Genomic DNA, 16,460 nt, shown 5'->3' with positions numbered 1-16,460 from the left:
TATTCTACTTGGCACTGGCACCATTAAGTACCATGCTCAACAAAACCGGGTATGGATATGAGATCAAGAAGAAAAAACGGAGTCATGTGTTCTACATGGATGATCTGAAAATGTACTCAAAAAATTACGAACAATAAGAAGGTCTACTTGCTACGGTTCAAAAGTTCAGTGATGATATCAGGATGCAGTTTGGACTGGAGAAATGCGCGAAAGTCACTTTCATAAGAAGCAAACTGGCATGTTCTGCGGATATCCACGTAGATACAGAAGCAAGAATCCGAGCACTAGACCAGGAAAAAGCATATAAATACCTTGGCATTGACGAAAGTAACGACATAAAACATTCAGCAATGAAAGAGAAGATTAGAAAAGAGTACTACAGGAGAGTACGGTTAGTATATGCCTTCCTTACCCCGTTGAATCTTTTAGATGATAAACATGAGTGTCAAATAGATCACGATCAAGACAACATTGATAAAAAGGAGTTCCTAGTTTTTGCTTTTTATTTAACTGTTACTTATAAAATTTGTGTTTGCTTGGTGTGTATTTAAAGCATATTATATTTATGTATGCGAAAGTTAATGGTAAAGTTAATGTGAAAGCTATAATGGTACACAAATTAGTGAAACACGTGTGTGCGGGTACGTGCTTATATAGATATATGTGCGTGCATGCGAAAATATGCTCAGTTTAGACGCGTTTTAACCTTATAGCTTTCCCACAGTGTTTATTGCTTTTAGCTCTATAAAATTTATTTTGTGTGCGTGTGTATGGGTGCGGGGTTGTTGTGTGCGTGTGAGTGTGGGTGTGTATGCGTGTATATATATGCATATGTACATATATGTATAGTTTTTGGCGAGTATGTGGGTGAACATGTGTGTGTTTAAAGCGAGTGGTTTAGTATATAAATATAGGCGAATGTACGGATTGGTGCGCTTACGCGAACCTATAGACTTCTCTACTCCCTTACTTTTACCCCCTCCCCTTATTTAGCGGTCTATTAGCTCTTTTGTCTTAATGACGGTCAACCACACATTAATTTCCCTTTGTTTAACGGTCATTTTTCACAGGCATTTTCAATGGCCGGATAACTGAAGAGGTGTTGGCGTGGGCTCCCACCCTGGCATCCGAAACTCGGAGTTTTATCATGGCTACCGAATAAGTGTCACATATTTTTACAGATAAATTCCTCTATTTGCATAATATCGAAGTCTCTTTCTTTCTTTTGATGTCCTTCCTATCAATATATATATAAATATATATATATATATATATATATATATATATATATATATATATATATATATATATATATATATATATATATATATATATGTATATATGTATATATATATATATATATATATATATAATAATAATAATAATAATAATAATATTAGGGACAAAATCCAAAATTACAGGTAAAAACTCAATTAAAATCAATTTATGAAAAATTAAAATTAAATTGAGCTTTATAGATTAAAATATATATAAAAATATATAGTTTTAGGGAAAAGAACCAAGTTTCAAGAACTCATCGATGAAAATCCACTATCACATATAGAAAAATTAACAATTAAAAGATCAATAAATGAGTATAATATAAAACAAAGTAAATATATATATATTCTTTTACCCTTTTATATGTTTCAATCATTTGACTGCGGTCATGCTGGAGCATTGCCTTTAGTCGAACAAATCGACCCCAAGACTTATTCGTTGTAAGCCTAGTACTTATTCTATCGGTCTCTTTTGCCGAACCGCTAAGTTACGGGGACGTAAACACACCAGCATCGGTTGTTAAGCGATGGTGGAGGACAAATACACACACACACACACACACACACACACACACACACACACACACACACACACACACACACACACACATATATATATATATATATATATATATATATATATATACATATACGACGGACTTCTTTCAGTTTCCGTCTACCAAATCCACTCACAAGGCTTTGATCGGCCTGAGGCTATAGTAGAAGACACCCACTTTAAGAGTGAGACACTGTACAATATGTATTTTTTGTGAGGGACGGGGGGCGGCTAATTGAATGGCCGCCCTGGGTGGCACACACTCTAGCTACGCCACTGATTAAAATGACTTTCATTGGGCTTGCCCAGTGAGGAGAGTGTGTGAATTATCATTAAGATTATAAAATAAATCTTTCAAAGATGTTCGAGCTCATTGTATATTAAGGGCATCCATATCCTGGTGAGGAGGTGGACACCATCAAAACTACAGAGCCCAACAAATGGGGTTGAATGGGACTACATTAAAATTTAATTCTATTTTGGAGCATCGGAGGTCCGAAGACCAAGATCGAAAAGAGCCAGAGAAATTGTTAAAAATTTTCAAGCGCTCCAAAGGCAGAAATATTATGGAAACGACTTGACTTTTTCAAGAATGTAACTTACTTTAGTAACTTGCTTTAGTAGAAGCGATATTAATGCATAACTTCCTTCACTTTTTTCAGTTATATGTTATGCCTAAATATTGATATAACAGCTAATTTCAATGAAGTGCCCCTTAATGTTATTTGTTTGAGTGATTTTTGTTGTACATAGCCATATGTTTAAGCAGTGTTTGGTACATACTGTTATCCATTCATGTAGCATTTACTGTACATTATATGTTTAGATATATTGTAGAACAGCACATTAATCATTTATGCACTGTCGATGCAGCTTGAAAAGCAACAAAGCATACATTGTTTTTACAAGAAATATTGAAAGTTGTTTTATTTTTAATCTTAAGAATGAATTATAAAATTTGGAATGAGGGTTTGTGAATGGGATTCTATTCTTTATTTGTATGTTCTTTACACACGAATACAAATCATTGTAACTCTGGTCGAGCTAGAACATGCTAAAGGTATAACATGACATTTATTTCTAAATATAGGGGCTTAAGACAATGAAAGTGAAATTTTGATACGGAAGAAATTAAACTAATTGAATGAAAGTAAATAGCAAAACAGATACTGTTAACTGTAATGGAAAATATAGATGTCAAGCCTCACCAAATGAAGATTTATACAGGAAAGAATAACACTAGACATTACTGCAAACCTCACTACTATTAAAGTAATATTTACCAAGATATTATACTTGTTTACGGAGTATAGCTCTAGACTGCAACATGTTTTAGAATATTGTGTTCAGTATTTACTGTCGTTGTTGTTTGTTTCAGGGCTTCTAACTATTGTCTTTATGGAACTATTGAAAAGTGTAAACTTTGTAAAAGCAAGACTAAGCATACTATACAGAATTTTATATATTTTCATTAAAAATAAAAATTATAACTACGCTAAAAGGTTTAAATCTAAATGCTTTAAACCAATGTTTCCCAAACTTTTCGCACAAAATTGCAATATCGCCCATTTATTGGCCAAAAAATGTTCCATCACCCACCTGTGTAAAAAAAAACCTGACATAACCCCCCACCAACACAAAATCCCCTAGGAAAACCCCCTCGTATCATTTGACACACACTATATCGTAGAGTCGTTGCCTTGTTAGTGCCGTTTGGACTAAATATGCGGTTGTTTTCAAATCACTTATTGTGGGTTTAGTTATGCCATTAGTGTGAATAAAATTCTAACGTTAACTCTATATTATGCAGACAGATTAACTTTTGGAAACTTGTGCTTTCTTTTACACTGATTTTCATTTTTCCCAAAAGAACCATTGATCAGAACTACCAATGCAAAAATAGTTAATGAGAACCATGTGTCTGGTGCGATGCAGCTAGTGCAGATACATTCGGTTTCAAACTTGTCAACTTTAGCCCCAAGTCTCCTCGTTGTGTCACATCCAGTTCAATTCTTTTATGGGAAAATAAAGTTCCAACATGGTTAAAACCAGATTCAACCAGGTATGAGGAAGTGAAGGCAAGCAAAATAATTTCAGATGTTTCCACAGACTGGGGTAGGAATTCAATATACTCTGATGGTACCACAACCTTTCTTTGCCATTACGGCGATATCGCATTGTGGTGCAATTGTCATTTTGTAACGCTATCAATTCCTCCTGAACATCATCCTCGCAATCGACTGCATTGACCTCAAACGGTTGGCTATACCAATTTGGAATATTCAGCGCAATAACATCTTGAAATCGGTTCACCACGTTATCATGCAATGATTGTAAATATTTGCGATATGTAGATAAGTCTTCATCAACCAATTCATCTTTCAAAGAATCAAGTTGTGGAAATTGATGGAACTGACGTTTTGAAATGTTAGTCATATACAATACCAATTTCTAAATGAATGTAGTGATAAATGATTTACAATCAACGAGAAATTTTCTGTTTCTTTGCAATATCATATTCAAATCATTTAATTTTATGAATATATCACAAAGAAAAAAGATATCGCACCTTGCAGTCATCAATGAAGCGGAGCGTGGAGTATCTTCAACGAATGATATGATTATGTGAAACAGTCCAAATTGGACTGGTTGTGACAACGAGGAGGCTTGCACTTCGGTATGGTATAAGAGTTTAGTATAGTCCTCATCATTTCTCAGACATAGTTGACGGAAAATTCGATCAGACAAGGGACTGGACTTCCATTTGTTCACAGTCTTGATAACTAACTTTAGCACATCATTCAATCTACTGTTCATATTTTTTGCCACTAAATGATGCCGGTGTGCCAAGCAATGAACAGTTAGTACCTGGTGGGAAATTTCACACTCTAAGAAAGATGAAAAACCTCTGTATCTCCCTATCACTGAAGGGGCTCCATCAGACGCACAGGCAAGAATATTACTGAGTAGGATATTATGCTTAAAAAGGAAAAACTTGAGAATGTGAAAAATAGTTGCACCTTTTGAATCAAGCGGCAATTTCTCTGTGAACAACAATTCCTCACAAGGTTGAAGGTCTTCGCTTAAATACCGAACATATACCATCATCAAACATTGATTGCCCACAACAACTGATTCATCCACTTGTATAGAAATTTCAGAACACTGGAGAATATTAATGAGCTGATGTTTGACATCGTTGGCCATTTCATGGATGCGTCGAGAAGTTGTGTTATTACTAAGTGGGATCTTCTTCATAATGTTATCTGGTTTTCGTGCATAACGTTTGACAAAACCTCTTCAATAACTGGGCGAAGTAATGTTTCTCCAATTGTGTGAAACTTCCCAGACTTAGCAACAAGTAATGCAATGTTGTACGATGCAATCAACCCGTCATTCTCCTGTTTACTAGTTTCCTGGAGTAGCGTATTGAACGTTTGTATTTGCTTTTTGAAAGAGGAGCTCAGATGCAAAAAGTATGATAACGGCTTGTCCTTCTTCTCAGAATGCTTTGCACCAAAGTTGTACTTCAAGCGTGAAGGTTTCATTGCTTCGTTGGTCAATGTTTGATGGCAAAGGAGGCACCTAGGTAACTGACCAGTTCTGAGGAGAGGGAATAAATCCAAACAACAAATAATCACTACTTTACTGTCGACAAATTTTCTTCACTGGAGGCATCAGTAAAGTGAAAATGTGAAAACGAATTTCTACAGATGGCGTCAGAAAGGCAATATGGTATTTCCAAAGAGAAGACGTCAATAGAGCAGAGTCAGATGACACGTATTTACTGGAGCAAATATGGATCTAGTTCGTTTGGCTGCCAGCATTTCAAAAATTAAAGTTTATCGAAAATTTTAAAATTTGACTCATTAATATACCTTTCCAAGCAAAATTGCTGGAGTTATTCAACTTTTTCCAGAAAAATGTTTTTAAAAAGTTATAGAGGCTTAATGTTTGATTATTTTCCCACAGTCAAGAAACACGATTACAAAGCTGTCATTTTGTGTCTGACTGCACATTTTGTTAACATCCTGAAAATAGCACTTGTGTTTTGATATGAAACCACAAAATTACGCACGACATCTAACCCGCTCATAACTTTTTTATTTTTCGGAGTTTTCAGAAAATTTTTTGCGAATTTGAATTCTATACTCGGGACTTCATACGATTATGCGCCTCCCACCAAAAAAAAAAAAATTGTGGTAGAGTGTGATTTAAGGCTTAGGCCTATTTGGCTGCTATTTTTAGCACACATGACAACCATCTGAATGACTGCGACAAAAATATTCGATAAACAAGTCCGCCTTTTTAATGCAAACCGACATCTCATGCGTATAGTCAAATCGATAAAAGTGCATCCTTATTCTAGGCATGCCTAGATATCAGTAAATTCAGACTTAATTTCTAAAAATTCATTGTCACCCACAAAATGTTCATATCGCCCGCCAAAATCTCAAATCGTCCACCATTTTCTAGAATTTAGTCCATCACTCGCCTGTAAGTTGAAATCGCCCACCGGTGGGCGATATCGTCCACTTTGGGAAGCTATGCTTTAAACTAAACTTTAAACAACACAAAACGTCTTTCCTTTTAGTCATATCATTAATTTATTTTGATTCCATAGTTACATTGTACAACTCTAGATCAGTTTTGTTGTTACTTTTAACACCTTACGTAGCATCTGCTCGTAACCTTATATAATTATTGCGGTATTCTATACTGAATTACGAAATGTTTCTGAGGAAATATTTTCAGTATTTTAAGGACAAGCAGCCAGTTTAACCCAGGGGCTAAAACCAAGGGTAAAGGTTTAAAATTCCAACGTTTTGTCAAACGTTATGAAATATTAATTACGAAATCTGGAGGATTTGTAGTTTTATCTTCGCGTTTACACAAGTGACAAATAAATAGCTGTCTCAGCAAAAGATTCGCAAATGAAAACTTGACCACAGCACTTTAAAAACATTGCCAGATGAAGTATGCTGGTTCCGATTCTATCAAGTGAAGTACTTCCTTTCTTAAACTCCTTTCAACTCAATTACTTCTACTTAACATGTAATTGTATCTCTTGTTTCTTCCAGAATTCTTGAAGTGAGTTTGCTGTTCAGCCTTAAAAGGAAGTGAGTGGCCAGCTACACGTTAAATGTATATTCGTTATGTTACCGATATATATTTAAACTCGCAGTGAAATTACCTTGTTTACATTTTAATATGTAGGTCCCCGCTACTAGTGTTCAGCAGCTGAGAAGGGAGAAGTAAAGAAATTTTAATGAAATATAAGGACGACGAAACTTCAAAATTATGGTTCTATCGTTATTCCAAGCAACCACAAAATATCCCGTAGTTCAGTCACAAGACATAGAGAACACTTGATTCAAGTGTCACGCAATGCGTTCGTACCCAGCATGGCTGTATGGTTGCGTAACGAACGCCTTAACAATATAGCCATAGACTACTACTACAAATAGAAAAACTGCCCATTGTGTGTGTGTGTCTGTGTGTCTGTGTGTGTGTGTGTGTGTGTGTGCGTGCGTGTGTGCGTGCACACACACACACACACACACACACATACACACACATACATATATACATTCATACGCGTGTATTAACTTTTTGAAATTAATATTATTACAACTTCTAGAGTGGTGTTTCCTTTAATTTCCATAGCAACTTAGCAACTTTTGTTGGTGTATTGGTGTTCTTCAGTTTTCTACAGCAGGATCTATAATTGCATGTGCATAGAACAAGAGAACAATGAATAGAAGTCACACTTATTCAATGAAAACGTTTAAAGAATATCTTTATTGTATGCTCGCTAGCGTGTAGATATGCTTTCAAATATCCAAATATTTCCAAGATTTCCAGCTAAAGGCTTTGAGTCATTTGCAACAGACTTGCGTCGATACATCCATTACGCACCAAGCATGTATATACTCATGCATGAAGGTATATAAATATAGATGCGTACATTTATAGGTATGTAAGCATATGCAGTTTTCTTGAAATAACCAGATAAAAACAAATACTGCAATAACAACACAGTTACAAAACTGTACCCATGTAAAGATTTTAAGAAAGAAAACAACCTTAGACTAAGCAATTCATTTCTAGCTTATATCGTTTAAATAGGTTTTATGTTTAAGTTGTTGAACCAAATTTCTGTTCATTTTTAATATAATAATAAAGATTCGTTCATAATACTTGCCTAATTTTTTTCAATGAATTTGTTTTTAATCATTTTTATTTTATAGATTTATATTTTTGAATGTCTAGAAAATGTTTTAATCCATTTCTTTAAAAAAACATTTTGGTTTTGTCATTGAAACAGTGGTGGCTGATGTCGGTTTAACATGGGTGCTGGAGATAGTGGTGGTGGTGGTAGTGGTGGTGGTAATGGTGAAAATTATTGTACTGTTACTGGTTTTACTTCCTTAGTAATTTATTAGGATATCGATTCAGATTGCAAACCAATTGAGAATTAATTGTTTAAGCTGATGAAATCGTCTTTATAGCCCACTGGTGTCCCTGGAAATGGGATTTTTAAAAAATAATTATAGATTTATTTGGAAAATAACTAATTATATCTCTTCTTTCTCTATTTTTTAAAAACTGGATTCGCGTAGAACATAAGAACGAAATGTTTCATGTTAAAAAAATAACAAATTTAATCAAAATATTTCATTGGAGATTTTAAGTGATTCGTTGAGTTCCAATCATAAATTGAGATTGTGTTGTAGAGCTTCTCAAATGAAAACATGACCTGGACCTCTGGCTCATTCGACGAGAGAAATATCAAAAAAAATATCTATTGGAAAGGCAATATGAAGAAAGAGTTAATTTTTTAAAAAAAACGAAATAAACAAGATTTCTTTTTAGATATTTAAAGAATGTTATCGCTCGATGAATATAGGATTCGGGTATATGAATTGAATTGTTCAGCGTTTTGAAGTATTGAAGCTAACTCTCAGAAATCATTGTTTCCTTGAGCATGGATATGCGAACGACGGTTGGGTTAACATGAAGAAAGGACAATATTTTATTTGCTTTGCCTTTTGTATTTAGTTTTAGTTAATAACTGAAATGTTACCAATATAAAAAATAATATCTAAAAATGCAGAAGAATGCCGAATTATGAACGAGGATGCTACTCGTCGCATAGATATGTATAGCAAATCTGAATTTACAAAATACAAAAAAGATATTTTACTTTTATCAGCCTCATTAAAACTCGATAGACAGCTAAGATTAAGAATTGATATATTTTTTAAACAAAAGCGTGTGTGACTGCTTTCATTCGTGCAAGTAATATCATATAATACTATATAGGAAATAAAGACACATTAGGTTATTACAGCGGTTATGAATAAATTACTGTGGCTGAAGAAGAGAACTGTCTTTAAGTGTGTTAACACAACAACTAGTGAAAATTAAATAGTTCAATTATCTTACGAAAAGTTCGCTGAATAATATAACCTAACGTTATATATAATTTTATGGTTTTTAACATGATAGGAATGCTCAATATTGAACTGTAAATATTTAACGATGCTGTTTATATTTCTCATGAAATGATTCACTATACAAGATATACAATTTATAAATACACTCTATAAAAGTACGATTGTCATATTTTATTTACATGTCTTCTAATTCCTTTGTAACAAAAAGAAAGAAATTATATTATCAAAATATATTACCAAATATCTGCATATACACATATGATTAACAATTATTTAGAAATCAATGTATTATTTGAAAATTGTTATATACAAATAAAAAAAAAATATTGCAAAAATCAATTGCATATGTGTGAGGGAGAGAGAAAGGGGAAAATATTGGAAAAGTTGAGTGACAGGTAGCTCAAAGTGAAGACATTTCCTGGTTCTAAAAAGGAATCCTAATTTTTGTCATAAAATTATGGCAATGTTATATGTATGTGGCACATACACATCACCAACAACTGTTTGATCATGCATTTAAATGATTTGAAATTACAGAGTGTATGCGATACAAAGCTGACGTGTCCTCTTGAAGCCTTTTCTCAAGACCTCTGCTCTTGGTGATAGTAAAGGCGTAGCGTGTTCCGCTTAAATAGAGCATTAAGGAGACTTGCGTTAAACACGTTAAAGTGGAGTAAAGAATGCATCATCTGTGTATATATATATATATATATATATATATATATGTGTGTGTGTGTGTGTGTGTGTGTGTACAATAGTGGACACGGTTCCGCTAATCCTCTGACAGCTAATTAGCAAAGCTAACTTCTCGTTTAGCGATTAGCGTTTTCGCTAACTTTGGAAACCGTTAGTGGACCAATTAGCTTCCGCTAAATTTAGTTCCGCTAACTTTAAGTCTGCTGACAAAATTCATACGTTTGTTCCTGTCTGTTGTGGGCGTGTCTCGAAGAGTCCGTCAGGTACGCTATTGGCTGACTACGTGAACACATGATTGGTCTACGTAGCAGCAGCTAGCTGAGCAGTATTGTGTAATTCTGCAGTTTTGAGTTGTGTTCACTTACGACGTTGTCACATAACAGACAGTCTTACAGTGTCAGCGACAGCAGTGTACGCCATCGGCTTATCAAGTTATCGCTTATCGTTATGGAAGGTGAAGACGTTTTTCTTCGGCCTGAGGATGAAGGGCTTGTTGAGGAGTCTGCAATGGCTGTGAGTGAGGCAGAAGTCGCTCAGGTTGAGAGCCAGAACTCGTGGCCCCATATGGAGGACTACTTTGTCCTTACGTAAAGGGATTATATGTATATACAAGTGCACATATGTATGTATATGTATATACATATATATATATATATATGTGTGTGTGTGTGTATCAGTATGCATGTGTGTGTTTGTGTATGCGTATTTATGTATGCATGTACGCTCTCACACATTTATTGGTATGTGTTGTCCAACCCACTATCCGGCAGCGTCCAATTCTCTAACGTTTTTTTTTCAAATGAATCAAGTCATAACCTTATCCATCTATTGTTTTCATAATCGGTCATAATGTCTTACGTTTAAGATGATTCCCATGCTTTCCCTGATGAGAAGGTTACAATTTTAATATCAAAGATCCCTATGGATCACACAGGTTGTAATCCTTTGAAACATATGTAGGAATAAAGTATGCAATTATAACATGCGTTTTCTCCAATCCTTAAATTCTTAAATATACTCAAATACCCAAAATTTCAAAGAGTTCCTGCCTTAAAAACAGGAACTAAACCACAGTTATTTTGTGTTCTTTGCTACATTGGTTTCTATTAACTCATTTATTCTATCAGAAGAATTTTTATTCATTAAGATAGAAGAAATACACATAAATATATATATATATATATATATATATATATATATATATATATATATATATATTCCACGCATGATTAAGTCTGCACAGCTAAAACAGCAACCTTTTATGAAATAACGAATAAACGAATCTCAAGTTCTGAACTTATCAAATTCCATTCCTTATCTCAGTTATTCATCACCCTCAACACGTCACGTATCAAGGTAGCGTCACTATTTTCAAAAGTTTAATATCAAAGTTTTAAACTATAAGCAATATTTCCATGAATTTAGAACAACCCAGTAACAAAAGTTAAACTACAATCTGTGTGATTTCTATAAACAGAATATGATTATAAGATACTGCGATTAAATGTCCTGCCACCTTCCTACCCGTGAAAAATTGTGCAAACCACATACTCATAAAAACCCTTGCAGCTTGCATGGAGATGCGGATGAGAAGCTAGTTTTTTTTTTTTACTTAATATTAACAGGGTGAGTTGTCCTCTACCAGCTGTAATGGTATATACAAAATTAGTATGCTAATCTAATGCATCTCGCTCAGCGTGGGGAGGGTTTTCTCCCCTGACAATACAGTGAGACCATATGCTTTTGTGTCTAAGGAGTCTACGACACCTATTTCAAGCAATGCTGGTGATCACTGCACTCTTGTCGCTCTTATTGACGGTGAATTATTTCCTTGTTGGGTTTAAATTGCTGCTAACCACCTTGATTATATATATATTCGTTTCTTTCTTTATTTGTTTCAGTCATTTGACCACCGCCTTTAGTCAAACAAATCGACGCCAGGTCTTATTCTTTGTAAGCCTAGTACTTATTCTATCGGCCTCTTATTGCTGAACCGCTAAGTTACGCGGACATAAACACACCAACATCGGTTGTCAAGCGATGTGGGGGACAAACACAGACACACAAGTACACACACACACGCACACACACACACACACACACATACATATATATAATTTTAAGCTTTTAACTTTACAACTTATATCTATTTGCAATTTAACATTTTTTTAATTACAGATTGCTTCACCGCGGACTGTTGGTCGGCCTACAATAGGTCCTATTTGAGGATGACGACACACTGGCTGGACTCCAAGACCCACACGAGAGAACTCGCCGTTCTGGCCTGCTCTCGATTCAGAGGACATCACACTTTTGATGTTCTCGCCCAGGCCATGAGGGACATCCATTACAAGTTCCATCTGCAAGACAAGGTGACCAGGACCATAACGAACAACGGCAAAAACTTTGTTAAGGCATTTATGCAGTTTGGTACAGAAGTTCAACTCTTGCCAGACATTCCTGAGGCTGCTGCCGATCCGGACGTGGAGGACGTCGAGGATGTAGACCTAAACTTGAATTCCGAGGCTGGGATGTGAACAAGGTTGAGTACATCTCTGTTGATGTCATCTTTGATGAGTCCAGCGGCCTGGGCCTAAACCTTCTTGTGCACATGAAGTGTGCACCCATACCTTTAACTTGGTAGCCAGCATGGATGCCGGCAAGGCTCTTGACAGCGCTTCGTTCAAGTCGGCCTTGAGGAAGGCCATGTCCAAGGCACAGCGACTGCGGAATCTGCAGAGCTGCAGTACGGTGGCGGCAGACAGCATTCTGGATGCGTTGAAGAGGAGGTTGGTGGTCCCTATCAGTACAAGATGGAACTCTACAAATGGCTCTGTTGTTGTCTGGAGGAGAATAGAGGATCTGCTGGAGGAGAATAGAGGATCTGTCCACAGGGTGATGACACAGCTGAAGCTTCAAACCTTCACTGATTCTGATGTCGGCTTCCTGATAGAGTACGCCTAGGTGATGTCTAATGTTTCCAAGGCCTTGGATAAGATCCAAGGGGAGTACCAGGATTATTTCGGGAGCATTCTGCCAACTGTAGCGGCTACCGTCATGAAGTCAAAGGAGGCCAAGTTCAAACATCTCCTATACTGCAGTCCTCTGGGAGGTGCGATACTGGCACTCATGCAGGCATCACGAAAAGGTTTGGGATCCTCCTAGAAGACCTGGTGTGCCAGCTGACCGCTGCCTTACAGCCCTAATGGAGACCAAAGGAAGAGGGCAGCACCACCAACAGCAATAAGGACGAGGAAAATGATTTCTTCAGAAACATCACTCGGTTCCGGGAGAGAAGGAGCTACAGGTTACTGAAATCCAAGGTGCAGAACTTGGTAAAGACCTGGCTAGAAGCCGTCTCAAAGGAGATCCTTCTGAAGTCGCCTTTTTGGTTGAGCAGGTCTTGATTGACCTGTTCACCGAGTATAACACCGTCATCCCATCCAGTGCTGCAGTTGAGTGCCTATTCTCTATAGGTAAAGGTATTTTGAGAGCCAAGAGAGCCATCCTGTCAGGTTGATATTTATGAAGGGCAGCCAGCATCACGTCGAGGCGATGGAGAAGGCCCAGTCAGAGTAGTACACCTTGATCATCATCTGATCTTGGCATGCTATACCTTTTTGGAAAGCTCTATGTAAGATACAACATGGAAATTTCAGCTCTATAAGTCTGTTTTTAGGGGTTTTACAGCCCCCAAAAAAGCAAACCGAAACTATAGTCATATGATAAAAGTTAACGGTTATCATTTAGCGTAAGCATCCGCTAATTTTTAACCTACTTAGCGGTTAGTGAAGTTAACTTTTTGGTTAGTAGTACCCACCACTATATATATATATATATATATATATATATATATATATATATATATATATATATATATATATATATATATATATATATATATATATATAATGATTCCGGCACTCCGGCTATTCGGCCTTAATCCGAGTATACATTTAGTAAAGTGAGCGTGTATTTGCAAGCTGATTTAATTTCTACCAACACTGACTACTAGTATGTAATTTCAGCCAGTAACTCAGGCTCCTTTTATTGAGCTCGGTCGCAGTTCAGCGTCTGGCGGTCGTCTTAGAGGTGCCGTGTCAAAAAATATCATTCGTAGCAGACGTTCTCCCGACATCATTCACACGCGCCTGACTCAGGCTCAGAAGTTATAGCCCGAGTTGTTATTTATGACCGTAAAATTTAAAAGAAATTCAAACTCAATGTTTTCTTGAAACAATAAATTTCTATAGAGATTAGGATTTAAATTCCAATCTATGAAAAGTTTCTGTTCTAAAATATTCTTAAACGAACGAAAAATTACCCAGCAACTCAGGCTAATAAGTACGAGCCTGGTAGGTATAAATGACTAACTGGCATCTCTTGTCAAGAGTACAAGCTAGTCTGATCGCTGATGTTTGTTGTGCACTCTGCTGTCGTTATTTGTCGTTATTTGCCCTTATTCTGTGCGTCTGTGTGTAAAGATCAGTTGAGTTGTGTTTTGCAGATTTTTTATTATCCTTAACTTAGAAATGGAGAAAGACACAGTGCTAGATATACAAAATAAGGCATTTGAGGCTACAACTAAAGCGGAAAAACGTGAAATTCTTCGAGTGTCTTATGCGAAATCTGTGATGAGCCCGAGTGAAGCTGATGACTGGAGTTGCCTCTGATATATATATATATATATATATATATATATATATTTGCCTTGATTAGGTAGTGGTCATGCTTTCCGATTAACGCAGAAACGATGATAAATTGATAAAAGCTAGATTTTGATGTGAGGAAGTTATCAAATGCATTTGGTGGTATTTCTATTAATTATACATATGTAGCATTTGTTCATATGTATGCATACTAACTAGTGCAGACATTTCATATTGAGAAAGATGAGGATTCAAGTCAAAAGTGAACAGCAGTTGTAATTGCTGGAATTCAAGTGAGAGCGGTCAGAGTGGATTCTACGAAAAGGCTGACACCATCTTTTGGAGTAAAGTTGAATATGGAGTGTAACTTGAACAGCAGAAATGAGAGGAAGGTGTATAGCTTGTGCGTTAGTAAGAGGTAGTAGGTGGACGCTGACCAAATTCAAGTTGAAATGTATTTGTGTATTTAGAATTTTCAGAAAATTGAACGCGCCGCGTGTTTTCATTGTTCATAGTCGGAGAATATTTGGTGAAATCTATGACTCAAGAGTTACTACTATGTACAACTTAGATCGGTTCAAATGTAAATCAGTATCCGTGGGTAGGCCTCTTAAAATTATATACTTACTGGAGATGTTACGTGCTGGAAAGTAGTACAGGCTTATGTGTCAGATGAAAAGGCAACTTACTGAAGTGCTACTCATGAGAGCGGCAACGCCTTTTTGGATAGTAACCTCTCTCTTGCATTTCCTCTGACGTTACAAGAGTGACACTACAAAAGAGAAACAGCAATCAAAAACGCTATATAGAGAAACTATGTAATCAATAAAGCGAAAGCCTGCTCCGAAGGCTTATACCAAAGAGAAACCTGTTGACTGAAGGTATCCAATTGCTAAACTGGGCGGAGTATTAGATCTACTCTGCTACTAACTAATTCAAACAATCAAGCTAAAACACTAGTGTTTTACATTAAATGAATTGAAGTAACTCATTAACACGCAGCACACGTCACCTTAAATTCAAAACAATAATAATTCAAAGTAATTAGCAACAGCTTCAACATACTCCCAAATAGGATAACCTCAATAACGTCGACAGACATTGTTAATTTTACAAAAATCGACTAACAAAAACCATGGAAAGAAGACAGGAACACAAATGGAAATACGTACTTCCTGCCTAGATTCTTACTTTTTCCATCAGGTACAAGAAAAGTGATAGAGAAATCTAAAAACTCAAACATACGCCTAAAACTCCTGAAGGAATTATTGCATTAACCAATATCTATAATTACTAGGCCCAAATCTCTAGAATTTGGGAACTGATAAACAATCAACGATTTTAAGTCCCCAAAAATCCCCAAATGAAGGAGCGACACAGATTTATCACCATCTCATTCACACCTTCAAGCATTTTAGTAATAATTAAAATTCCTAATTCATATATTCTCTTCAAATCAACGACAAAAATGGGTACACGCATCATTCTAAGAACCATTGATTTCAGCCATCCACTTATATACAAAATATAAAAATCTCATTAAAAAACAACACAAACCTCTATCAGGTCACCAAGCCTGTCTTGTAAATATATATACATTACATTTCTAAATCTCTCAGAGAGAGTTATGCAGTAACAGCACGATAAAGTAATGGCTTGTTGCCAACTTAATGTGGCAGTCCCAGGAAAGGGAAGGCTGTTATGTTATTTAGCCCCAAGAAACACTGCTTGTATCGCGCAGCCAACTAGAAACGGTATTTCTTGGGTCTAAATAACAGTAACATTCTTTTCCTAGGACTGCCACATTAAGTTGGCAACA

At 36.0% G+C, this 16,460-nt stretch overlaps 1 protein-coding gene and 1 pseudogene across 1 annotated transcript; one reads left to right on the top strand and one right to left on the bottom strand.

Annotated features, from left to right (window-relative positions):
• Positions 1–3,831: 3,831 nt before the first annotated feature.
• On the bottom strand, positions 3,832–5,094 carry LOC106874251 (protein ZBED8-like). Its single transcript, XM_014921907.2, has 2 exons — positions 4,411–5,094; positions 3,832–4,287 (listed from the first exon to the last, which is right to left on the bottom strand). Exons 1-2 carry the CDS (start codon positions 5,092–5,094, stop codon positions 3,832–3,834), a joined length of 1,140 nt encoding a protein of 379 aa, XP_014777393.2.
• A 7,231-nt stretch (positions 5,095–12,325) lies between these two features.
• On the top strand, positions 12,326–12,956 carry LOC149137688 (uncharacterized; annotated as a pseudogene).
• The last annotated feature ends 3,504 nt before the right edge of the window (positions 12,957–16,460 follow it).

This window comes from Octopus bimaculoides, chromosome 1 (genome assembly GCF_046866305.1).
Source record: "Octopus bimaculoides isolate indiv1 chromosome 1, ASM4686630v1, whole genome shotgun sequence".
NCBI lineage: Eukaryota > Metazoa > Mollusca > Cephalopoda > Octopoda > Octopodidae > Octopus > Octopus bimaculoides.
The sequence above is the reverse complement of the archived record's forward strand: the minus strand, read 5'-3'. Positions and strand labels throughout refer to the sequence as shown.